This window comes from Carettochelys insculpta, chromosome 32 (assembly GCF_033958435.1).
Source record: "Carettochelys insculpta isolate YL-2023 chromosome 32, ASM3395843v1, whole genome shotgun sequence".
Taxonomy (NCBI): domain Eukaryota; kingdom Metazoa; phylum Chordata; order Testudines; family Carettochelyidae; genus Carettochelys; species Carettochelys insculpta.
This window is the reverse complement of record NC_134168.1, coordinates 4321883-4346026: the sequence shown is the minus strand read 5'-3', so window position 1 is coordinate 4346026 and position 24144 is coordinate 4321883. Positions and strand designations below refer to the sequence as shown.

The 24144-nt window shown below is 68.6% G+C and overlaps 3 protein-coding genes across 4 annotated transcripts; 2 read left to right on the top strand and 1 right to left on the bottom strand.

Annotated features, from left to right (window-relative positions):
- The first annotated feature begins 219 nt into the window (after nt 1-219).
- ACIN1 (apoptotic chromatin condensation inducer 1) lies at nt 220-16067 on the top strand. Of its 2 annotated transcripts, XM_074982166.1 has the most exons (18): nt 221-403; nt 4113-4178; nt 4820-4931; nt 5466-5560; nt 5713-6996; nt 8237-8380; nt 8468-8553; nt 9504-9645; nt 12569-12614; nt 12842-12978; nt 13084-13236; nt 13320-13464; nt 13676-13821; nt 13920-14027; nt 14106-14213; nt 14436-14745; nt 14908-15008; nt 15493-15910. In XM_074982166.1, exons 1-18 carry the CDS (start codon nt 266-268, stop codon nt 15763-15765), a joined length of 3594 nt encoding a protein of 1197 aa, XP_074838267.1. In that variant the 5' UTR covers nt 221-265; the 3' UTR covers nt 15766-15910. The 2 variants fall into 2 exon arrangements, with proteins under 2 accessions (XP_074838266.1, XP_074838267.1); XM_074982165.1 differs by lacking the exon at nt 8237-8380 and having other exon boundaries at nt 220-403; nt 14436-14744; nt 14906-15008; nt 15493-16067.
- A 2941-nt stretch (nt 16068-19008) lies between these two features.
- LOC142005038 (proteasome subunit beta type-11-like) lies at nt 19009-19824 on the bottom strand. Its single transcript, XM_074982717.1, has one exon. It carries the CDS (start codon nt 19822-19824, stop codon nt 19009-19011), a length of 816 nt encoding a protein of 271 aa, XP_074838818.1.
- A 1019-nt stretch (nt 19825-20843) lies between these two features.
- PSMB5 (proteasome 20S subunit beta 5) lies at nt 20844-22916 on the top strand. The gene is made up of 3 exons (XM_074982359.1): nt 20844-21087; nt 21837-22143; nt 22476-22916. The coding sequence occupies exons 1-3, from the start codon at nt 20878-20880 to the stop codon at nt 22775-22777; spliced, it is 819 nt and encodes a 272-aa protein (XP_074838460.1). The 5' UTR covers nt 20844-20877; the 3' UTR covers nt 22778-22916.
- Nucleotides 22917-24144: the final 1228 nt, after the last annotated feature.

Below are 24144 nucleotides of genomic sequence, written 5' to 3'. Positions count from 1 at the left end.
TTTCCCGAGGAACGACGGAGGTACCCGAGCGATTCCGGGACCTCACTTCCGGGTCCCGAGCCGCGACCGGAAGCTCCCGAAGAGCGGCGGAAAGGCCCGAAGACGACTTCCGGGTGCGCGCCGGCGCCGGAGCAGCCCGAAGCGAGGCCGGAAAGAGCCGAAGGCGGGCGGGCGGCTCCGGAAAGAGCCGAAGCGCGGCCGGAAGTTGCCGAGCGGGCCCGAGCCGGGCGGGCGAGGGAGGAGGCCGGCGGCGGCGCCACACAAGATGGCGGACGGGGAGGAGGTGACTCTGGACGGGAGGCCGCTGCAGGCGCTGCGCGTCGCCGACCTGAAGGCGGCCCTGCAGCAGCGCGGCCTGGCCAAGAGCGGCCAGAAGAGCGCGCTCATCAAGCGGCTCCGCGGGGTGAGGCGCGGGGCGCAGCGCGCATGCGCGGCGGGACCCCCCGCTCCCCGCCCGGCGCAGGGGCCCGGGGCCCCGGGGAGCGGCCAGTGCGCATGCGCGAGGCGCCCACCTCGCACGGGTGGGGCGGGGGTGAGGGGCGCCCTGGTGGCGGGGGGGGAGGAGGCCGCCCGGGGGAAGAGACCATTGCCGCCGGCGGGGGGGCGGGGCCTGGGAGATCCCACTTTTCCCCACCACTGGGGACCGGGGTCTGGGAGATCCCACTTCCCCCACCAACGGGGGGCGCGGCCTGGGAGATCCCACTTTTCCCCACCAACCGGGGGGCGGGGCTTAGGGAGATCCCACTTCCCCCACCAACAGCTGCGTGGCCTGGTAGAACACACTTCCTCCGCCAATAAGGGGGTGACGCTTGGGGAGATCCCACTTTCCCCACCAATGGGGGCATGGCCTGTGATATCCTACTGCCTCTACCAATGGGGGGCATAGCTTTGTGACATCCCACCTCCAATGAGGGGTGGAGCTTCAGGATCCCACTGCTCCTAATGGGTGTGGGGCTTGGGAAGATCCCACTCCCTTCACCAGCAGAGGTGGAGCTTTGGAGGATCCCACTGCCCCCTGCTGTGAGGGACAGAGTTTGAGGAGATCCCACTTCCTCCACCAGTGGGGATGGGGCATGGGGTATTCCACTTTCCTCACCGGTAGGGCAGGTACTTTGTGGAGATCGTGCTGTGCCCACCCAATAGAGGGTGGGGGTTGGGAATAGCCCCACTGATGCCAACAGCGGGAGTGGGGCTTGGGGAGATCCCACTTTGTCTTTCCAAGGGAGGGGACAGGGTTTGGAAGATCCCACTAGTACCACCAGGAAGAGTAAGGCTTACAGAAGACCCCACTGCTAATGCCGCCATCAGAGAGGGTGAGGCCTTGGGGGAATCCCCTTCCTACTGCAGTTGGGGGAGGAGGATTCTACTACTGTTACCAGTTGTGGGGGTGAGGGGTGCATGTAATGTGAATGTTGTGTTGGACAGTTCATGGCTGGAGTTGTGGTTGAGGGATACAGTCGCTTTGGTGGGCAGGCGAATGTACTAGTGTGGGTTGTTGTGTTGTGGTGGAATTCCAGGGTGTAATTGTGTTGGATGTTGGGTTAGGTTGTGTCTGATACACATGGTGGAAATGGGCTGAAGGCAGCCATTGGGCTGGTCAGCCACTGTTGGGTTGAGTAGTTGGGTTACACAATGGGGTGGTGATGAGTTGCACAGAGGGAGGGGGTCGCATGGTACCGATGGAGCAGCACCATTGATGTATGATTGGCTGATGGTTGAACAGTTGAGTTCTCCAATGGAATTGGAGTGGGCGGTGGTGGATGAGAGAGGTAGGTGGTGTTCAGTGGATTGTAGTTGAGTTGTGTGGTGGAATTGGATCAGGGGCTGGTTGCTGAGTATGGCAGCTGATGTCGGGTTGGGTTGTAGTTGCATTGTACGCTGAAATTGGATTGGGTGGTAGTTGAGTTTGGGTTGTAGTTATGTTGAGATGGAATTAGACCTGGTGGAAATGGTTGAGTTATGGAGTGAGTTGTAGGTGGGATACGCGGTGATGTTGGGTTCAGTGGACATTGAGTTCTGGGTTGGGTTGGCGTTGCACTGCGTGGCGGGACTGAGTTCAGTGGTGGTTGCTTTCTGGGTTGGGTTGGCGTTGCGTTGTGCGGTGGTGCTGGGTTCAGTGGTGGTTGTGTTCTGGGTTGGGTTGGCGTTGCGCGGTGGTGCTGGGTTCAGTGGTGGTTGCGTTCTGGGTTGGGTTGGCGTTGTATTGCGCGGTGGTGCTAGGTTCAGTGGTGGTTGAGTTCTGGGTTGCGTTGTGCGGTGGTACTGGTTTCGGTGGTGGTTGCGTTCTGGGTTGGGTTGGCGTTGTATTTTGCGGTGGTGCTGGGTTCAGTGGTGGTTGCGTTCTGGGTTGCGTTGTGCAGTGGTACTGTGTTCGGTGGTGGTTCAGTGTTGGGTTGGGGTTGCGTTGCGTGGTGGTACTGGGTTCAATGATGGTTGCGTTCTGGGTTGCGTTGGAGTTGCATTGTGCGGTGGTTCTGGGTTCAGTGGTGGTTGCGTTCTGGGTTGGGTTGGCTTGCGTTGTGCGGTGGTACTGAGTTGTTGGTTGAGCTGTGGGTTCGGTTGAGGATGTGTTGTGCAGTGGTAATGGGTTCGGTGGTGGCTGAGTTCTGCTTTGGGTTGGGGTTGCGTTGGGCAGCGGTACTGGGTTCAGTGGTGGTTGCGTTCTGGGTTGGGTTGGCATTGCGTTGTGTGGTGGTCCTGGGTTCAGTGGTGGTTGAGTTCTGGGTTGGGTTGGCGTTGCGCAGCGGTACTGGGTTCAGTGGTGGTTGCATTCTGGCTTGGGTTGACGTTGTGTTGCGCGATGGTCCTGGGTTCAGTGGTTGTTGAGTGTTGGGTGGGTTGGGTTGGGTTGCGCGGTGGTCCTGGGTTCAGTGGTGGTTGAGTTCTGCGTTGGGTTGGTTGGGTTGGGTTGCGTGGTGGTCCTGGGTTCAGTGGTTGTTGAGTTCTGGGTTGGGTTGGGTTGCGCGGTGGTCCTGGGTTCAGTGGTGGTTGAGCTCTGGGTTGGGTTGCGCGGTGGTCCTGGGTTCAGTGGTGGTTGAGTTCTGCGTTGGGTTGGTTGGGTTGGGTTGCGTGGTGGTCCTGGGTTCAGTGGTTGTTGAGTTCTGGGTTGGGTTGGGTTGCGCGGTGGTCCTGGGTTCAGTGGTGGTTGAGCTCTGGGTTGGGTTGCGTGGTGGTCCTGGGTTCAGTGGTGGTTGAGTTCTGCGTTGGGTTGGGTTGTGCGGTGGTCCTGGGTTCAGTGGTGGTTGTGTTCTGCGTTGGGTTGCGCGGTGGTCCTGGGTTCAGTGGTGGTTGAGCTCTGGGTTCGGTTGGGGTTGCGTCATGAGATGGAGTTGGATGTGGTGGAGGTGGCTGAGTTTGGCAGCTGGCGCGGGCCGGGCTGGTCATTGCGTTCTGGGAAGAATGGGATCGGACGGTGGCTGCCTTCAGGGCATTCTCTCTCTATCGTTGTTTGTGTCTCTGACTTGGGCGGTGCCGGGCCTTTGCACGCCCCAACCCTCACGCCCACGCCCAAAAACAGGACTCAGGGGGAACCTCTGTGGGCTGAGCTGTGTGAAATCAGGAGTGGCCTTCAAACGAGATAGACCAGCAGAGCGCCCACCGCCGGCGTGTGTCCCTGGGGGTGGCATGGGGCCGAACGGGCCTTGGCACGCACCAAGTTTGTTGTGCCCGTGGGTGGGGAGATGGGTGGCCTCGGGCGTAGCTTAGAGAGGTCTCCTCTCGCTGAGGGATGGACGGCTTTTCAGCCCATCCCAGTGACTGGGATAATGGGCGGGCGAGCGCTGGCACCAGCCACGCCTGGCTTGAGCTGGGGTCTACTTGGACGGGGCTGGAGGACTCAGCCTTGGTGGGCTGAGCCGGGGCGTTGCGGTGGGGATGGTACGGAAGCGTGGTGCAGGCTGGACGCTGAGGGCAAGCTGGGTGGGTCTTCAGAGGTAGCGGAGGGGTCCCCTGCCTGTGTGGGGGGAGGGTTGGAGGGAAGGTGTTCCGCTGGGGGGGGTCAGAGCAGGGCCCCTGCAGGGTCTGGCTCAGCACTGGGGCAGGCCCCGAGCGTGGGCGTGGGTCAGGAGGTGCTGAGACCTGCAGGCTCTGAGCTCAGCGTCTCCCCTCCCCAGGCCCTGATGCTGGAGAACCTGCAGAAGCACTCAACTCTGCACGCCACCTTCCAGCCCAACTCCCAGGTGAGGCCGTCGGGAGCGCCGGGGGGCAGGCAGCCCGCAGGGGGGTGAAGAGGAGCAGGGACCTGGGCTAGGGCTGCCTCTACCCACCAGCCCCACTGCCCTCCCAGCGCCGGGGAGAACCCAGGAGTCCTGGCTCCCTGCCCCCTGCTCTAACCACCAGCCCCCACTGCCCCCCCAGAGCCGGGGAGAACCCAGGAGTCCTGGCTCCCGGCCCCTGCTCTACCCACCAGCCCCCACTGCCCTCCCAGAGCCACGGAGAACCCAGGAGTCCTGGCTCCTGGCCCCCTGCTCTAACCACCAGCCCCCACAACCCCCCCCAGAGCCGGGGAGAACCCAGGAGTCCTGGCTCCCGGCCCCTGCTCTAACCACCAGCCCCCACTGCCCTCCCAGAGCCACGGAGAACCCAGGAGTCCTAGCTCCCGGCCCCCTGCTCTAACCACCAGCCCCCACTGCCCCCCCAGAGCCGGGGAGAACCCAGGAGTCCTGGCTCCCGGCCCTGCTCTAACCACCAGCCCCCACTGCCCCCACAGCGCCGGGGAGAACCCAGGCGTCCGGGCTCCCAGCCCTTCCACCCCCACTCGTCCCACGAGGCACATGGAGCCCAGGCGTCCTGTCCCCCTCAGCCTCTGGTCTCCCAGCAGATCGGCGAGGAGATGAGCCAGAACAGCTTCATTAAGCAATACCTGGAGAAGCAGCACGAGCTGCTGCAGCAGCGGCTGCAGAGAGAGGCCCGGGAGGCAGCCGAGCTGGAGGGTGAGTGTGGGGCGGGGCACTGGGCACGTCTGATTGGCTGGGACTCTCTCAGCATTCAGCCCGTGGCCCTGGGAAGCGGGTGCCCCGATGGCAGCCAGGTTTGTCCCTCCCCTGTTTTGTGGCTGGTTCCTGAGTGGCCTCTAGAACCTGGGCTCTAGAAGAGCCGTTTCTGGAGCTGCTGTCGTCGGGGGGGGGGTTGGGGATGATTGGTCCATAACCTAGAACGCTCGGCACATTGAGGGGTCTAGAACAGCCAGCCCCAGCCTGGGAGTCCCTCCGGAAGGGGGCGTGAGACACTGCCTCTGCTCACTGGCGCTCTAGAACGCTGTCTGGGTCTGGAGCCCTTGGGGGCACTCTTGCTTGGAGACCGGCTGGCAAAGAGGGCTCTAGAGCCGACGCCGCTCTAGAACCGCGCTGCACGGCGGGCTCTGGGGGGGAGGGCTGCCCCGTCGGGGTGGAAGCAGGACGGACGGAGGAGGGCTGGGCTGGCTCCAGGCCCAGCGCCCCAGCTGAGGGCTCCCTCTCGCTTCCCAGCCTCCGGGAAGAGCTGCCCAGTTTCCCGCGACAGAAGCGACTCCGACGAGGAAGGGGCCAGGAGGCAGGAGCGCCGCTCCACGCGGGTCCGGCAGGTGGGGTCTGCGGGGGCCCGGCAGGGGGTGCTGGCAGGGGGTGCTGGGCTGCGGGGGGGGGCCTGGCAGAGGGCGCTGGGGCAGGAGCCGCCCAGGGGGTCAGCGGGGCTCATTGCGCTGCCGGGAGGGTGAGTAATGTTCTTCTGTCCCAGGCCAGAGCCTCCAAGGCCCCGGAGGGGGCCCAGGCCGCAGGGCCCGAGGAGCGGGAGGCGGCCCCCAGGGGCCGGAGGGGCACCCCTCGGACCACCCTGAAAGTGGAGGAGGATGACGAGGAGGAAGAGGAGGAGGACGAGGAGGAGGAGGAGGAGGACGAAGAGGAGGAGGAGGAGGAAGAGGAGGAGACAGCGAAGGCTCTGGAGGGGGGAGGAGAGAGAGGGGCCAGCTGGCCCCCAGGCTTCCAGGCGAGCGGCTCACCCCAGGAGGCCGGAGGAGCTCAGGAGAAGGCGGGGCTCATGGCCCCAGCACCCCAACAGACCAGGGTGCCCGGCTCCCCATTGCCCCAAGAAGAGGAGAGGCCTGAGGCCCCAGCAGTGGGGGGCCCCAAATCGTCAGGGCCCCAGGGCAGGGGGTCAGCTCAGGCCCCAGCACCTGGGGAGAGCCAGGCGCCCGATATGCCTGAGCCCCTGGAAGGGGGCATGATCCTGCCCTCAGAACCCCATGGAAGTGGGGTAACTGTGACGCTGGCCCCCCAGGAGAAGGGGGAGCCCAGCCCACCGGCTCCCCAGGACAAGGGGGAGCCCAGCCCACCGGCTCCCCAGGAGAAGGGGGAGCCCTGCCCACCGGCTCCCCAGGAGAAGGGGGAGCCCAGCCCACCGGCTCCCCAGGAGAAGGGGGAGCCCTGCCCACCGGCTCCCCAGGACAAGGGGGAGCCCAGCCCTCTGCCAGCCCCGCAGGACAAGGGGGAGCCCAGCCCACCGGCCCGCCAGGAGAAGGGATTACCAAGCCCACCGGCCACCCAGGACAAGGGGGAGCCCAGCCCGCCGGCCCCCCAGGAGAAGAGATTGCCCAGCCCGCCAGCCCCCCAGGACAAGGGGGAGCCCAGCCCGCCAGACCCCCCACTGGAGGATTCCCTGGAGAAGAAAGGAGTGGCTGGGCTCCAGGAAGACAAGGAGGACCTCCGAGAGGAGGCAGAGGGGCCCCCTGAGATCTCACAGGAAGGTGGGGTGGCTGCAAGCTCCAGGTCCCCAGCCCCTCCCCAGCTGTCGGAAGGGGAGGATGAAGGCCCGCCCCCGCAGCTGACCAAGGAGGTCCCCCCCATTCAGGAAGGGCTGTTGGAGACCTGTCTCGCATCAGCCCCCCCTGCCTCCCAGCACCGGCGGCGGGGTGGCTCGGACTCGGATTCTGATTCCTCCTCCTCTGGATCCCGCTCTAGCCGCTCTGAGTCGCCCCCCCGGAAGCGCCAGGCCTCGCGCTCGAGCTCCAGCAGCAGCAGGAAGGTGAGCGCAGAGCCACTGGCTTTGTTCACCATGGGATCCAGAGCCCCGTTCCGGGCCGCAGCAGATTCTGGAGGGGCAGGCCTGTTCCGGGCATGCCTTGGCGCTCCGGAGTTGTCTTCCTACCTTGTGATGCAGAACCCAGCCTTAGACCACTCTGTGGAGGGCTGGATGCACTCCAGACCCATTAGTGTTCTAGATCCCTGCATGTGGCTCAGTCTAGAACCCAACCTTAATTTAGAGAGAGGTTCTGGAGGGCTAGCTCTGTCCCAACCTCACCACGGTGCTCTAGATCAGCCCACCAGCAGGCCCCTGTCCAATGTGTGATCTGGAACCGAACCTTGCTCCAGGATCACGTTCTGGAGGGCTAGACCCACCTCTGCGTTCTAGATCCACAGCGGAGGAGTTCCTGCTCCTGGTGTGATCTAGAACCACCCTGACCTCAGCGCCATTCTCTGCTGGGGGGGAGGCCTGTTCTAGACTCAGTCCTGTGGTCGACCTGAACAGTATCCCGTCCCCGCGCAGCCTCGCTCTCAGCCTCATTCCTGGTCCCCTTCCCGGGGGCCTGGCATCGCTCCAAGTCCAGGGGGGCCCTGGCCGTGAGCACACACAGCACGCTTGGGGGAGGAGGGGGGCACCCTCCATTCAGCATGGAACCGATGCCCCCCGAGGAGGCCGGGCGCCCAGCCCAGCGAGTGGGGCAGGGACGGGCTGCCCCGGGCCCCGAGGGCAGCAGGGAGAGAGCGGGTCCGTGGGGAGGCAGGGGGAGGGAGCCACAGAGCTCCCCGGGCTGGGTCAGGCCCATGGCGCCGGGTGCGGGAATTCAGGGCCCAGCTGGGCAGCCTCATGCCCGGGGGACCCCTGGGCCCACACCAGGGAGTTGGGGCCGTGGCTGGATGCTGGCAGACGGCCGCCGGATGTCTAACACCGGGCGCGTGGGGCCGGCGGGAGCGGGGGAGAGAGCAGCGCAGCGCCGCAGGGACAGGCAGACGGTTCCAGCCCGCAGGCGCCGTTAACCTGTGGAACTCCCTGCTGGGGGCTGGGGCCACGCGACGGGTCCCCAAGGCCTGGGCTGCTGGGCCACTTTCCGGTTCCAGAGCTGGGATGCTCTAGCCCCCACCCCCCCTCAGCCGTGGTCCAGGTCCCCCCCGAGGGGCCAGGGCTGGGGGGAGGGGGGACAGCAGGGGCTGAGGCCTCACTAAGGCCCTGTCTGTCTGTCTGTCCGTCCGTCCGGGAACCCCAGTCGCGCAGCCCCGAGGCCTCGCTCGGCTCTCCGGCACACCACCAGGAGGCACTGGAGAGCCCCAGGGCGGAGGGCAGAGCCCCCTTGCTGGCCCCCCAGAGACATCCCAGCCGTGGGCACCGGCCCAGCCCGGAGTCACTGCGGGTATGAGGGGGGGGGCCTTTGCTTTCTGGGGGGCAGGGGGCCCAGGGATGGGACCCCTCTCACCCGGGCCCTTCCCTTTCCCCACAGGGCAGCTCAGAGACGCCGGGGGGCCCAGCCGGGGCAGGGTCCGGGGGGGACCCGCCGGGCCGGGCAGAACAGAGGCAGCGGAAGAGGTAAGTGTCCAGAGCCGGGCGGGGGGCGGGGCTCGGACGCCGGGGTCCCTGGGGACGGGACGGCGGGGGGCGGGGCTGGGAGCCGAGGCGGGAGGGGCGCCGGGGGGCCGTGCTCTGAGGGAGCTCTGGTCCGGGCTGCGGCTGGGGGGCGGCGAGCCGAGCCTGGAGGTGGGCGATGGGGAGGGCGGGGCTGCGTCGAAGGGGGCTGCGGCGGCCCCGCCCCCGCGCGGGGGCTGCTGGGTAGCGCTAAGATGGCCGCCCCGCCCGCCTGCCGCCCGCTGCTGCTGCTGCCCCGGCTCGGCCCGCATCCCTGAGGCGCCATCGCCGCCGCCATGCCGGGCCCGCGGCTTCGCGGGTGAGACCCGGCCCGGCCCGGCCCCGCCCCCATTCATCCGCCGCCCGGCTCCATTCATGCCCGGCTCCATTCCATCCCCCCGCCCGGCTCCATTCCATCCCCCCATTCATCCCCGGCTCCATTCATCCGCCGCCCGGCTCCGTTCCATCCCCCCGCCCATTCATCCGCCGCCCGGCTCCGTTCCATTCCCACCCCCTCATTCATCGCCGGCCCCGCCCCCGTTCAGCCCCGGCTCCATTCATTCCCCCCTGCCGTTCAGTGCCCCGCCGCGCTCCCGCCGGCCTCTGCCTTTCCCCCGGCCCGGCTCCCGCAGCGCCCCTCCCTCCACGTGTCCCTGTTCATCCCCCCAGGCTTGGCCCTCCCCACTCAGCCTCTCGCTCCCTGGCCCCTTTGTCTGCCCCCTCTCGCCACTGTCCTGAGCGGGAGGGGGGCTGAGGACGGTGCGTTTCCAGGGGGGCAGGTGTGGGGTATTGGGGGGGCAATTCAGAGGTTTCCATGGGATGCTTTGGGGAACGGGGCTCTGGCGGGGGTGCAGGGAGCCTGATGAAGGGGCCACCTACCCACTGCTGACCCCCCCCCCCATTTGCCTCCCCAGTAGTCAGGAGGAGAAGGAGGAGGCACCTATGGAGGTGGAACCCCACCAGGCCGCCGCCAGCCCCCCGACCGGCCCCCCTGCCCAGCTCCCCGGCCCAGACGAGCGCCCCGACGGGGGACCCGAGGACGAGGACAGAAAAGAGGTAGCATGGCGGGGCACCCTGTGGCATGGGGGGGGTGGGGGGCTGCTATGCTTCCCGGGGAGGCCTAGTTCAGCCAGCAAGGGGCAGGGCAGGGCAGGGGTAAGAGAGCCGGGGGGTGCCAAAGGGGAGAACTTTGCTGGCAGACCAGGGAGGGTGAGGGCTCTGCCCCGTTTGCAAAGCATTGGGCTGTCCCCCCACTTCCGGAGCTGCTCACAGTGGAGGAGATGGGAGGGTGGGGGCTGGGATAAGCTCACATGGACTGCCAGCCAGTTTGGGGGTGCCCCCTGCCACAGCCAGCCAAGTCTTCCCCTGGCCCCCCTTTAGCCATAGTTTGGGGGTGCAGGGCCTGGGGGGGCTGTGGTGGGGTCGTGCTGCACAATGTCGCTTTGTCACGAGGTTCATCTGTCCCGAGCTCTCCCTGCCTCCTTGCTCCAGCTGGGGGTGTCCCCCCTCCCCCAGAACCGCCTCCAGGGACGGGCGGGACCCCCCCCCCAGCAGCCCTCCCCCACTCCCGCTGACCTTCTCCTCTGGACTCCTCTGTTCTGATCCACATTTTTAAAGAGCCTCCGGCCCAGCAGGCGCACGCGCCAGAGAGACACGGAGAGAGAGACAGAGAGCGGGCGGGGGGGAGGGGAGCGTGAACCCCGGCGTCTGGGCAGCCCAAGTTCCCGGCCCTGGCGGGCTGCTCCCACACACCCCTTGTGGGGTACGCAGCTCAGCTGGGATGTGTCTGCTCCTGGACCTTGGCCACTGGAGTCTCCAGGCTGATGGAACTGTCCAAAGACTTGGGGGTCATGTCCAGCCCCCGCCCCGGCTCCCTTCCGGGGCTCTCCAGGCAAATGAACTCACTGCAAACCTTGAGGCTCCTGACCATGGGACCTGCTTGGAGAACCCCTTGCTCTTGGCGGCTGCTTCAAGGATCTCTGGTCCCCAGGGGCAGAACTCATGTTCCCAGAGAATGGACGGGGAAGACCTTCGCTTCTTGGGGCTCCCTGCGGCCCTCAAGCTTGTTCCAAAGTTCGTCAGCCACCGGGGGTTCTCCGCCGCTCTGGGGTCTCCATCGTTCACGGCACTGTACCAGCCCCTTCGGGTTCTCCTCCAACCTGGGGGAGTTGGTCGCCCCCAGGGCCTCGACTGCGCGTGGGCTCCTGCCTTTGGTGTTCGCTCTGGTGGCCCATTCAAGGGGTGAGCTCTGAGACCATCGCATCATAAATGTCCCTGGAACTCTGGGACTTACTCCAAGGACCTTCAGCCCTGGGGTACTTCACCACCCTGAGGGTTTCCCATCGCTCTCCAGACTGCGCCAGCCAGGGCCTTCACCCCTGGGTTTCTCCACCACCCTGGGGGGTCCCCGTCACTCTCCGGACTGCGCCAGCCAGGGCCTTCACCCCTGGGGTTCTCCACCATTCTGGGGGGCCCCCATTGTTCTCCGGACTGCACCAGCCAGGACCCTCACCCCTGGCGTTCTTCCACACCCTGGAGGTCTCCATCGCTCTCTGGACTGCACCAGCCAGGACCCTCACCCCTGGCGTTCTTCCACACCCTGGAGGTCTCCATTGCTCTCTGGACTGCACCAGCCAGGACCCTCGCCCCTGGGGTTCTCCACCATCCGGGGGTCCCCATCGCTCTCTGGACTGCACCAGCCAGGACCCTCGCCCCTGGGGTTCTCCACCATCCAGGGGGTCCCCATCGCTCTCTGGACTGCACCAGCCAGGACCCTCGCCCCTGGGGTTCTCCACCATCCAGGGGGTCCCCATCGCTCTCTGGACTGCACCAGCCAGGACCCTCGCCCCTGGGGTTCTCCACCATCCAGGGGGTCCCCATCGCTCTCTGGACTGCACCAGCCAGGACCCTCGCCCCTGGGGTTCTTCCGCACCCGGGGGGCTCCATCACTGTCCAAATTGCGCCAGCCAGGACCTTCAGCTCTGGGGTTCTCCACCACCCATGAGGTCTTCATCACTGTCTGGACTGCTCCAGCCAGGACCCTCGCCCCTGGGGTTCCCCACCACCCCAGGGGTCCCCATCGCTCTCTGGACTATGCCAGGACCGGTGCCCCAGGGTGCCCGCTCTTCTTGGGACTCTTCACCCAGCCCCCCGGCGGCGGGCGGCTCTCGCCTGTGCCCTCTCTCCTGGGACACCAGCGCTAGGTTCCTTCACCACCACCTTCTCTCTTGCTGCCCCGCCCCGCCCCTCCAAACCTGGAAGGGCGCCTTGCGATTGGACCGGCTGTTGCCTAGCTACCCTGGGCACCGCGGTGCGATTGGCCGACGGAGGACGCCCCAGGTGTGAGCTGGTACCTGGCGCCGCTGGCAGCAGCTGCTTTATCTTCTTCTTTCTTTGGTTTCCTTGTGTCCTTAAAGACGAAGGAGGGGTCTGGTTACGCTGTGTGCTGAGCTGTGAGGGGTGGGGGGGCCCAGCCTCCAAGGGGTTAACGGATCCGTGGGGTGTGATCTTTCCAGGACTCCGTAGAGGGAGCCAGAGGTGGGGCTGGGGGGCAGCAGGCTAGAGGGGGAGGGTGACAGGTGGCGTGAGGGAGATGGGAGCCCTGTGGGGCCAGCAGGGTGCGGGATGGCTTCGTGGAGGGGGCAGGGTGTGGGGCTGGTGGGGGGAAGTGAGGGGGTTGGGGGCAGCTTGGAGGCATGGGGTGCAGCCTGGGGCTGCCGGGGGAGCAGTGTGTGGTGCTGTCTGTGGGGTAAGCCCCCCCTTTCCCAGGACTCGGAACCCTAGCCACGCCCCGGTGCTGGGGTGAGGGAAGCCCCACAAGGCCTGGACCGTCCGCCCCCTCAGCCCCATCTGAGCCACCGGCGTCCCCCTGCCCCAGCGGGTCTGGGGGCCGCAGCCCCCCAGAGAGGTCCTGACCGCCCCCCTCCCCCATGCGGGGCTCTCTCCCTCCCCCGTCTCGTTCCCTCCCCTCTCTCCACAGGCCGCCGCCCAGCACAAGGCGTTCAAGAGGAAAATCTCCCTCGTGTGTAAGTGTTGCCCCGAGAGCAGCCGGGACCCGTCCCCCACCGGCGGGACACCCCCTGAGCCCGGGGCGGGGCCCCCCACTCCCTCCCCGCCCCCAACGCGGGGCGCCATCGCTGGGGTCCTCGACCCTGCCTGGCCGCTCCAGCCCCTCCTTGAGTCCTGTGCGCCGATTGGCTGGGGGGGAACGGGCGCGGCCCTGCTGGGCTCTGATTGGCTGTTGGGTTTGCAGCGGCGGCCAAGGGGGCAGTGGCGGGGAACAGCGACACGGAGGGCGGCCCGTTGGGGGGGCGCAAGCGGCGCTGGGGGGCCAGCACGGCTACCACCCAGAAGAAACCATCCATCAGCATCACCACTGAGTCACTCAAGGTAAGGGGGTGGGGCACCCCAGACGCCTGGGTCCCCGGCCGGCTCTGCGCCCGCTGTGGGTCCCGCCCCGGACGCCTGGGTCCCATTGCGCTTTGGTGCCCGCAGAGCCTGATCCCAGAGATGAAGCCGGCGGCGGGGCAGGAGGCGGTGGTGGACCTGCACGCCGACGACTCGCGCCTCTCGGAGGACGAGGGCGAGCGCCACGGGGAGCCGACGGCCCATGAGAAGGGCCTCAAGATCTGCCGGACGGTCACACAGGTACGGGGAGGGGGTGTGGGGGGAGCCCTGCCCGGCGCCTTTTCCTGCTGGGCCGTCCCCCACATGCGCCCTCCCTGCGGCAGGTGGTGCTGGCCGAGGGGCAGGAGAACGGGCAGGGCGAGGAGGAGGAGGAGGAAGAGAAGGAGCCGGAGGAAGAGCAGCCGGAGGCCCCCCAGGTCACGGCCGAGGTGCCCCTGCCCCCACCTGTGGAACATGAAGTCAAGAAAGGTCAGGGGAAGGGAGGGCCGGGGACAGGTCTGGGGGGCAGAGCTGAGTCTGTGCTGGGGGGTTGAGGCAGGGCTGGAGGACAAGGTGGGGGGCAGGGCTGAGCTAGGTTGGGAGCTGCGGGTGGGGGGCGCGGGGCGCTGGGGGAGAGTCCCGGGAATCGGAGCCCTGTGGGGGTCGTGCCCTCCGGCCAACTCCTCTCTGCCCCCCGCAGTGACGCTCAGCGACACCCTGACCCGCCGGTCCATCAGCCAGCAGCGCTCGGGCGTCTCCATCACCATCGACGACCCCGTGCGCACGGCGCAGTTCCCCTCCCCGCCCCGTGCCAAGCCCAGCCCCATCGTACACATCTGCAACCTGGTGAGTGGGGCCGAGGGGGGCCTCCCTGGCCCGGAGGGGCCCAGACTGCTGGGAAGGGGGCACCTGCTGCGGCCGCTGACCCGCGCTGCCGCCGGCAGGTGAGGCCCTTCACGCTGGCCCAGCTGAAGGAGCTGCTCGGCCGCACGGGGACGCTGGTGGAAGACGCTTTTTGGATCGACAAGATCAAGTCGCACTGTTACGTCACAGTGAGTGTCCCTCAGTCCCTCCCCGCCTGGCCCTGCCCGGCCCGGCCCGGCTCGGCTCCAGCTCTCTCTCCCCCGCAGTACTCCACGGTGGAGGAGGCAGTGCTGACCCGCAATGCCCTGCATGGGGTGAAGTGGCCCCAGTCCAACCCCAAGTTCCTGGCGGCAGACTTCGCCGAGCAGGACGAGGTACCGGGCCGGGGAACTGGCAGCTCGGGGCCCTATGTAGGGAGAGGAGCTCAGGGAAGTCGGGATGCTGGGTGTTTGGAGGGAATGGGGGTGGGGAGGCTGGGGGAGGATCGGGGCTGGAGGGATCGGGGCGGGGCGGGGGCTGGAGGGCGGATCGGGGCTGGAGGAATCAGGGCAGGGGCGGAGGGATCAAGATGTGTACTCACCCCCGTCTCCCCCCAGCTGGACTTCCACCGGGGGCTGCTGGCGGAGCGGGCGGAGGCGGTGACGGCGGCAGCAGCTGCAGGGCCCGGGCCGGTCGGGGGGCGCGGAGCCCGGCGCTCAGCCCCCCGGGAGGAGCGCTCACGGGAGCCAGAGCGGGCGGTGCGGGAGCAGTGGGCGGAGCGGGAGCGGGAGATGGAGCGGCGGGAGCGGACGCGGGCGGAGCGGGAGTGGGACCGCGACAAGGTGCGGGAGGGGCCCCGCTCCCGGTCCCGTGAGCGCCGCCGCAAGGAGCTGCCGAAGGCCAAGGAAAAGAAAGCCGAGAAAAAAGGTATGGGGTGGGGCCTGGGGAGGGGGAGGGGCCTGGCAGGGAGAGGGGTGGGGCAGAAGGGTAGGGCTTGGCCTTTGGGGCGGGGCCTGGGGGCGGAGCTAAGGGCCTGCCAGACAGCCCCCCCTCCCCTTGCCCTCACTGACTCCACCCGCCAACCCCCAGAGAAGGCCCCGGAGGAGCCCCCGGCCAAGCTGCTGGACGACCTCTTCCGCAAGACCAAGGCTGCCCCCTGCATCTACTGGCTGCCCCTGACAGACACCCAGGTGAGCGCCGGGGGGTCAGGGACTTGCAGCCCAGGGGAGAAGGGAAGAGGGGGCTCCCGGGGGGGGAGCTCAGGCGTTCCTGGGGGGCGGGTGGCTCGGGGGCTCCCCGGGGACACGGGCGGGTGGCTTGGGGACTCTTCAGGCGGCTCGGGGGCTCCCCGCGGACACGGGCGGGTGGCTCGGGGACTCTTCGGGCGGCTCGGGGGCTCCCCGGGGACACGGGCGGGCGGCTCGGGGGCTCTTCGGGCGGCTCGGGGGCTCCCCGGGGACACGGGCGGGTGGCTCGGGGGCTCTTCGGGCGGCTCGGGGGCTCCCCGGGGACACGGGCGGGCGGCTCGGGGGCTCTTCGGGCGGCTCGGGGGCTCCCCGGGGACACGGGCGGGTGGCTCGGGAACTCTTCGGGCGGCTCGGGGGCTCCCTGGGGACGCGGGCGGGTGGCTCGGGGGCTCTTCGGGCGGCTCGGGCCTCACCCCGTCCCCCGCAGTTCGTGCAGAAGCAGGCGGAGCGGGCGGCCCGGGCGCGGGAGCGCGAGCGGCGGCGGAAGGAGCTGGAGGAGGAGGAGTCGCGCCAGCAGGAGCGGAGCCGGCAGGCGGAGCGGGAGCGGCGGCGGGAACACAGCCGGGAGCGGGGGGCCAGGGGCGCCGCGGGGGGGGCAGGCGGCGCCGACAGGGGCGGTCGGGAACGTCGCGAGGCCAAGAGACACAGCCGGAGTCGCAGCCACAGCACCCCCGTGAGGGACCGGGGGGGGCGCCGCTGAGCCGGGGGGGGGCAGCCCCCTGTGGGGCTCTGCCGGGTCCCTGGGGCAGGGGGGTAACTCGAGCCTCCCCTGTCCTGCCCCCCCCATGGGGATCTGCTGGGTCCCTGGGTGGGGTAACTCTGCCCCCCCCATGGGGATCTCCTGGGTCCCTGGGTGGGGTAACTCTGCCCCCCCATGGGGCTCTCCTGGGGTGGGGTAACTCTGCCCCCCAAGTCTGTTAATTTGTATTTTATTTTGGGATAAATGTTTTTTATTCTGCCGTCGCTGGGAGTGGAGGAATAAAGGTGGGCGTTAGTTTCATACGTGAGGGGCGTGTGTGTTTCCTGGGGGGCCGGGGGCTCCTTCGGACACCCCCCCCCCGACCGACCCCCATATGGGGCAGTCAGTTGCTCCTGGGCCAGGCGGGAGCTGTTACGGGCGGGGGAGGCCGACCTGAGGGCAGCTGTGGGGAGGGGACGTGGCACAGGACCCCTCAGGGGCGGGGTAAAGGAGCTGTTTGGCACCCGCGGTGAATGGGGTGCAGGGGAGATCCCCGGGGGCCGCCATGTCGCCGAAGGGGCTGGGGGGGCCGAGCTGGGCCTTCGCCCTCTGGGTGGGGAGAGGGCACCGCCGGGGGTCACAGCCCCAGCTCGGGAAGCGGAGCCGTGGCCGCTGCGTGGGTCGCGCCCCCCGAGAACAGCCTCCGCCGGCCCCCAGCATGTTGAAGGCCGGGCTCAGCCGCGGCTCTGCCGGTGCCCCAGTTTAAGGGACATGGGGCTGGCGGGGGGGCCCCTAGCAGCTGGGCAATGCGCCCCCCCAGGAGCATGTGCCCCTGGGGTGCAGTGGGCTGGGGGCCCTGTGGCCGGCCCAGGGGGGAGGCTGCCCGAGGGGCTGACCTGGGGCATCGGATCCACACACACACACACACCCCCCGGGGAACAGGCTCTTCCCAGCGGGGGGCCCCGGGAGCTGGGTCTGCTCACAGCTCGGACCCCTGACTCCACTGGAGCCGAGTGTGGACCCCCAGGCCGGGGGGAAGGGAAAGGGGGGGCTGGTGCCCCCATCAGTGCCCCCTCTGGCAAGCTGTGGTCCCCCCAGCAGGCCCTGGGGATCAAACCCCTGGCTGGTAATGTGTTCTGCCAGCCCCCTGCTGGGGGCGGGGGGGGGCCATCACTGCTCCCCTCTCCCTGCAGCGCTGGGGGGCTCTGATCAGGGGGTGGTCCAAGGTGGGGGGCAGGCTGGGGGGCTCTGGCACTGAACCCCCCTCTCCCCTTGGCACTGGGGGGCACCGCCCCAGGAAGGCAGCATCCACCAGAACAGCTACGCTGCCATACTGGCCCCCCGACTCGCTGCAGGTCTGTGGCTATGGGGCGGTCGCCTCAGGCTCCTGGGGGGCAGCAGGGCGGGGACCCCTCTTCTGCCGACCGGCAGAGCGCTACAGGGGCCCGGCCTGAGGCCACGCCCACAGGCTCCTAGCCCCGCCCCCTTTGCCGCCCAGCCTCCGTCACATGTCCGGCTGTCCTGGCCCCGCCCTCCCTGTCCGTCCATCCACCCACCCCCCACAAGCCCCCGGGCCCCTTTTCCTGCCCCCGCGCAGCCCCAGGAAGCCCGGTCGGGGGCCTCACCCCACAGATGCGGGGACTGGTAAAGACCTGGGGTCCTGGGGGGTTATATCCTCTGTGGGGTGGGGGCGTACCACTGTGTGCCCGGGGGGGGGGGGTGGAATGTACCATTATGTGCGGGGGGGGGAGAGTGGGTTGTACCATTACGTGCAGGGGGGAAGAGTGGGTTGTGCCATTGTATGCGGGGGGCGTGGGATGTACCATTACGTGAGGATGGTGTGGGGATGCACCATTGTATGGCAGGGAATGGTGTTGTACCATTCTAAAGGGTGGGGGTGGGGGACGTACCATTCTATAGGATGGGGGGGTGGGGACGTACCATTAGGGCAGTATCCATGTTATAATTGCATAATAAACAATTTATTTTGTAAAATTCGGACCTGCACCTTGGTGCGGGCCTGGACCCCAGGGTCCAACTCCCCGGTGCGGTTGGGGAGTGGTGACTGGGGGCCAAAGCCGGTGGGGGGGTGGACTGGGATGGGGGAACCGGATGGGAGGCAGGGGAGGGGGGTGGAGCCGGGGGAGCAGGGGAGGGGGCGACAGGGGGAGGAGGGGGGCGGCGCAGACATACAGGGACCGAGGCAGTCGTGCCGACGTAGGCGTCGGGGGTGGGGGCGGGGGGAGCCCAGGCCCTGCCCCCTCCCACACACGAGTTCGGATGATGGGACGGTGGGTACATGGGTGGGGGGATAAACGTGCCCCCCACGTGCACCTCAGCCCCCCACCCCACTGCCCGGCTCAGCCCTGAGCACTGGCCGTCTCTTGGCACATTTCGGTCCGTACCAGTCGGCAGTGGGCCGGGCAGGTCTGCGCTGGGTAACGCTGGTTTGGGCTGGTCGGTACCGGTCGGCGGTGGGCCGGGCAGGTCTGCGCTGGGTTACGCTGGTTCAGGCCGGTCAGTACCAGTCGGCGGTGGGCCGGGCAGGTCTGCGCCAGGTAACGCTGGTTTGGGCCGGTCGGCGGTGGGCCAAGCAGGTCTGCGCCGGATTACGCTGGTTCGGGCCGGTCGGTACCGGTTGGCGGTGGGCCGAGCAGGTCTGCGTCAGGTTACGCTGGTTCGGGCTGGTTTGTACTGGTGCTGGCTCCATAGTGGTTAACAGGGAATAATCCTGCAGGCTAGTTTCTACTGGTCCATACTGGTCAAGGGTCCGTACTTGTTGATACCAGCTGATGATGCTCCAGGCTGGGCTATACTGGCTTTGTCTGGCCGCTTCGTGTCATTATAGCTGGGTTCATCCCAGGACGCTGGAGCACTGCTGTGGGTGACGTTAAGGTGCCCAACTGGGTTACACTGGGCCAAACTGGTGGACACTGGTTTATGCTGGTCGAGGTTGCATGGGGCTTTATCCTGGGAAGTTCTGGTGCTCAGAGTAGTCCCACACCAGGTCACTGGCCCACGCTTGCATAGGCTGGTCTGTTCTGGTTTATATTCTCTGTGCTGGTTTATGCTGCTCCATGCTGGGTACACTGGTATAGGCTGGTCCATGCTGGATTACACTGGTCTAGGCTGGTTTACACTGGTACAGGCTGGTCCGTACTGGTTTACACTGGTACAGGCTGGTCCGTACTGGTTTACACTGGAATAGGCTGGTCCAGGCTGGTTCACACTGGGCCCAGGCTGGTTTACGCTGCTCTTGGCCAGCTAATGAGGCTCCAGGCTGGTTCCTGCCAGTTTTGACTGGTCCGCACTGGTCTGTTCCGCTCCCTCCTCCTCCTCCTCCTCGGGCTGGGCGGGTGCCCCCAGGCCCCAGGCCAGGCCCCCGACCTGCCCCACGTCGCCGCGGGACACCCAGACCCAGCCGCTGCGCCGCACATGGAAGACGTCGACGCAGCCCCCAGAGTAGGCGTCACGGCGGGCGGCCAGGGCCACCGCGCGGCGGGCCAGGGCGTACGCGTCGGCTGGTGCCATGTCGGGCCGGTAGGCCCCGTCCAGCAGCCCATAGGCATAGGGTGAGCCGGAGCCCACGGCCACCACGTCCAGGGGCAGGCGGGTGCCGTCGCTGTAGACGTACCAGAGTCCGGGCCCGGCCCGGTCCCATCCGCAGAGCGCCACGGCCACGCAAAGGCCACGGCCCCGGCACGCCCGCAGGCCGCCCGCCAGCAGTGCCGCCGCCTCGGCCACGCCTGGCTCCCGCCCGTCCTCCCGGCGCCGCAGGGCCAGCTGGCAGCGCAGGGCCCGCAGCCAGGTCGTGCAGTCGGCTGAGGTGCCCGAGGTGGTGGCCAGCAGCCGGGCGTGGACCGGCAGCACCTTGCGGGAGGCCGGGCAGGCCACGTAGGTGCCGCAGGAGGAGCGCGTGTCGGCCGCTGCCACCACGCCCTCGGCCAGCCGGAAGGCCAGTGTGGTGGTGCCATGGGGCAGGGGGCAGGGGGGGCCGGCGGGTGCCGGGCAGGGGGGTGGCAGGGGCCAGGGGGGTGGTGGCGAGCGGGGCCGGCAGCGCAGCAGGTCCTGCAGAGCCATGGGGCAGCCGGGAGAGTGGGGCAGGGAGGCAGAGGAGGGCGAGATATAGGTCTCCAATCCCCCCCACCCCCCGGACGCTGCTTCGTCAGCTCCTGTCACCCTCCACTGCTCCCCTGGCGTCCCCCCTCCCCACACTGCGTCCCTGCCAGGGGAGTGGGAGGTAACCGCAGCATTGTCTGCCACACACCTGGAGCCGGGGCTTCCTCATGGGCAACAGGCCGGGCAGGTGAGCAGCACCAGCACGCACGGGGCCGTGCCTTGCACGTGCACAAGGGGCTTGCACGATTCCGTGGGGGGTGTTGCACACCTAAAGTGTCTGGGGGGGTGGAGAGGTGTAAACGGGGGTGTGCCCATGGGGGTATCGCTACGCGGGGCGTCAGGGGGCCTTGCGCACTCAGCCGCTGCTGTGGTTTGACACATGCACACGCAGGGCCTGTGCCGGGGGCTGCAGCCACCCGGGGAGCACGAGCTGCTCGGGAAGGGGACTGGCCGGGCCCAGGGCATCTTGAACCCTGCTGCGGGGGCTGCGCACACGGGCGTGCAAGAGGCAGGGCCCCGCGGGTGTTTGCACAAGCACTGGGGGGTCACAAAGAAGGGGGCAGCGCAGCCCCACCGCCGGGGCTTGCACGCTTGCGTGCACGTTTGCACACGCACGAAGGGAGCTTCTCGCGCCCCGGCCGCGAACCCCGCCCCCACCAGCCCAACCCCACGCGCCGGGGCCAGTCATGCCCCTAGCAAAGATGGCCGCCGCGGCCTGTGGGTTCGACGGGAGTGAAGCGAGGCCGCCCTTACCCGCGATGGCCGCGAAGGCGGTCACGTGACGGCCGCTGCCCGGAGCAAAGATGGCGGACCGCCGCGTCTCCTCGCTTTGACGTCACCCCTCCCCAAGATGGCCGCCGAGCCCCGACGAGCGGGACGCGGAGTGAAGCCCGCGCGCAAGGCGCATGCGCGGCCGGCCGCGCCGAGTCACGCTCTGCCCGCAGCAAAGATGGCGCCCGGCCCTACTTAGGGCGGCCTTCGAAGCCCCGCCCCAGCCGCCCGCCCTCACCCAAGATGGCGCTGGCCAGTCTGCTGCCGCCGGAGCTGCCCGTCAACCGGGCCGGCTTCTTCGGGCTGGCGGGGCGCGGCGCGCTGGAGCCCCCCGGGCCCCGCCCCGCCCCCGGCCCGCCCGGCCTGGCCCCGCCCCCGCCCGCCTGGGGCGCGCCGCCCGCGGGGCACGCCGGGATGGAGCAGCTGCACGGCACCACCACGCTGGCCTTCAAGGTGGGCGGGGCCAGCAAGGGGTACGACCCCCTCGGGGGCGGGGTCAGGGAGGGGCTCACCCCAGGGGGCGGGGGCCAGGCCACAGGGCGTGGCCTTGTAAGGGGCGGGGCCAGGGAAGGGCTCCTCGCTCCCGGGGCGGGGTCTTGTAAGGGGTGGGGCCAGGGAGGGGCCCATCCCCAGGGGCGGGGCCAGGGCAGGGGGCGGGGTCTTGTGAGGGGCGGGGTCAGGGAGGGGCCTATCCTCCGGGGGGTGGGACCAGGCCAGAGGGCGTGGCCTTGTAAGGGGCGGGGCCAGGGAAGGGCCCATCCCCCCAGAGGGCGGGGTCTTGTAAGGGGCGGGGCCAGGTCGGGGTACATCGTGGTGGCAGGCCTAGGTCAGGGGGCAGAGCCAGGGAGGGGTACACATGTAGGGGTGCACAAACTGGGGCAAGGCCAGGGAGGACTGCGTCGTGGGGGATAGGCTAGGATGGGGGGCAGGGTCAAGGTCGGGGTACATCCCCAAAGGGGCAGGACCAGAAGGGAGCCCCCCAGGGTGTAGCTAGGGAAACAACCCCCTTTGCCAGGGTGGGGGCAAGGCAGGGGCAGGGCCAGGCCTGCCTGAGTCACCTCTCCCTAATCCCCCGGGGCGTGGCGGTGGGCGTGGCCGGCCCCCTGACCCCGCCCCCAGTCCCCAGGGGGCGTGGCCGACCTCCCAGTCCCCGGGGGCGTGGTGGGGGGCGTGGCCGGCCCCTGACCCCGCCCCCTCCGCAGTTCCAGGGTGGCGTGGTGGTGGCGGTGGACTCGCGGGCCACGGCCGGCTCGTACGTGGCCTCGCAGACGGTGCGGAAGGTGATCGAGATCAACCCCTACCTGCTGGGCACCATGGCAGGCGGGGCGGCCGACTGCAGCTTCTGGGAGCGCCTGCTGGCCCGGCAGTGCCGCATCTACCAGCTGCGCAACAAGGAGCGCATCTCCGTGGCCGCCGCCTCCAAGCTGCTGGCCAACATGGTCTACCAGTACAAGGGGCTGGGCCTCAGCATGGGCACCATGATCTGCGGCTGGGACAAGCGGGGCCCTGGTGAGCCCAGGGGTGGGGGCCGCTCTGGCCTGGGCCCTGGGGGAGCCCCGGGGATGGGGATGCGATTTGCCCCCTCCCGGCTGGGGCATGGGGGAGCCCCGGGGAGGGGAACATGATTCGACCCGGCTGGGCCGTGGGGGAGCCTCGGGGAGGGGGATGTGATCCCTATGGCCCAGCCGGGGGCGGGGGGAGCCCCGGGGAGGGGGCGCGGTGATCCCCCCGGCAAGGTTGTGGGGGATTCTCAGAGAGGGGGGCGGTGATCCCCCCACCTGGGCTGCGGGGGAGCCCCACTCGGGAGGGGCAGCCGGGCCCTGACCGCCTTTCGCCCCCAGGCCTGTACTACGTGGACAGCGAGGGGAACCGTCTCTCGGGCACGGTGTTCTCCGTGGGCTCGGGCTCGGTCTACGCCTACGGCGTGCTGGACCGCGGCTACGCGCCCGACCTGACGGCGGAGGAGGCCTACGACCTGGCCCGGCGCGCCATCTACCAGGCCACCTACCGCGATGCCTACTCCGGGGGCGAGGTCAACTTATACCACGTGCGGGAGGACGGCTGGGTCCGCGTGTCCACCGACGACGTGGCCGAGCTCCACGTCCAGTACCAGGGTGACCCGCAGGGGGGCGGGGCCCTCTGAGCGTTGTGGGGGACCAGGGATTGGCCACGGGTTATAGGGGATCACAGCATGTGGCAGGGGCGGGGCCTATTGCAGAAGGGGGCGGAGCTAAGGTCACGGGTCAGCTGGATGGGGTTCCCTGCTGGTTCTCTATAAAGCTTGTTTCTGCCCCACAGCCGGCGTGTGTCATCATTGGGGGTGGGGAGGTGTAGCCTGCCCTGTGGTGGGGGGCTCTGCCCCTTCCAGCCCCCAGACACCCCTCCTGCAGCCCCCAGGGCTGGAGGAGACACCCCCCTCCCTGAGGCGGGCAGGTTCTGGGGTCCCAGCTGTCCGGCCCTTGGTCCTGCCCCCGGGGGGGCTGCGGGGCAGGTCCCTGAAGAGGCTTCGGGGCAACGGCCACCAGCCAGGAGCTGGGACCAGGGGCGAGTCAGTGGGCTGGAAGGGGCCAGCAGTCAATGTGGGGGCAGGTGGCGCCCGCAGGGCGTGGGGGACGAGACGGGCTGAGCCCTGCACGGGCTGGTGGTGACCACGGCTGTGGCTGGGAGTACAGCTGGGGGGGTACAGCCGGCGGTGACGGTCCTAGCCCGTCCTAGGGGTCCAGGTGCCCCGACAGTCCCAGCAGTGGGGCAGCTCCACCAAGCAGCAATGGTCCCCAGCAGAGATACGGCATCTGCCCTTCAAAGTCCACCCTGGGCCTGTCCTGACTACCCACCAGCCCCCACTGCCCCCCCAGAGCCGGGAGAGAAGCCAGGAGTCCTGGCACCCGGCCCCCTGCTCTAACCACCAGCCCCCACTGCCCCCCCAGAGCCGGGAGAGAAGCCAGGAGTCCTGGCACCCGGCCCCCTGCTCTAACCACCAGCCCCCACTGCCCTCCCAGCGCCGGGAGAGAACCCAGCCAGGGGGGCTCCCTCATGGCCCACTTCTCCCCCCTCTTTGCTGGGGCCTGGGGGAGGTGAAGCTGGAGGGGCTTTGTCCACCCCCACTGCCCATTTCTCTTTCGATGGCCCCACGGCCTGCGGTCTTTTGGGGGCTGGGAGGCAGGCTGGGCGCAGGTAGGGGGATGGGAGCAGCTGGGATGGGATGGGATGGGCAGGAGGTGGAACGGGAGCAGACAGGGCAGGTGGAGCTCGGAAGGGCCAGGTTGGGGCGCCCCTAGCAGCCCAGGGAAAGGAGCGTGTGAAGCTGGGGGTACACAGTGTGTGCACAGGGGAGGTACACAGGTGGGTGGGAGCACCTGGGGGCTGGAGCGCCCCAGCAGGGCCCCAGGGAAGGAGCGTGCGAGCTGTGTGCAGGGGGGGTATATGCAGTGTGCACGGGGGAAGTACGGGGGTGCGCAGGAGCAGCCCGGGGTCAGAGTGCCCCTGGCAGGGCCCCACGGAATGAGCGTG

Coding starts and splice junctions, on each gene's coding strand:
- PSMB5 (XM_074982359.1), top strand. CDS start 20,878: ATGGCGCTGGCCAGTCTGCTGCCGCCGGAGCTGCCCGTCAACCGGGCC. Junction 21,088..21,836: donor CCACCACGCTGGCCTTCAAG/GTGGGCGGGGCC, acceptor CCCCCTCCGCAG/TTCCAGGGTGGCGTGGTGGT. Junction 22,144..22,475: donor CTGGGACAAGCGGGGCCCTG/GTGAGCCCAGGG, acceptor TTTCGCCCCCAG/GCCTGTACTACGTGGACAGC.
- LOC142005038 (XM_074982717.1), bottom strand. CDS start 19,824: ATGGCTCTGCAGGACCTGCTGCGCTGCCGGCCCCGCTCGCCACCACCC.
- ACIN1 (XM_074982165.1), top strand. CDS start 266: ATGGCGGACGGGGAGGAGGTGACTCTGGACGGGAGGCCGCTGCAGGCG. Junction 4,932..5,465: donor GGAGGCAGCCGAGCTGGAGG/GTGAGTGTGGGG, acceptor CTCGCTTCCCAG/CCTCCGGGAAGAGCTGCCCA. Junction 6,997..8,467: donor GCTCCAGCAGCAGCAGGAAG/GTGAGCGCAGAG, acceptor CTTTCCCCACAG/GGCAGCTCAGAGACGCCGGG.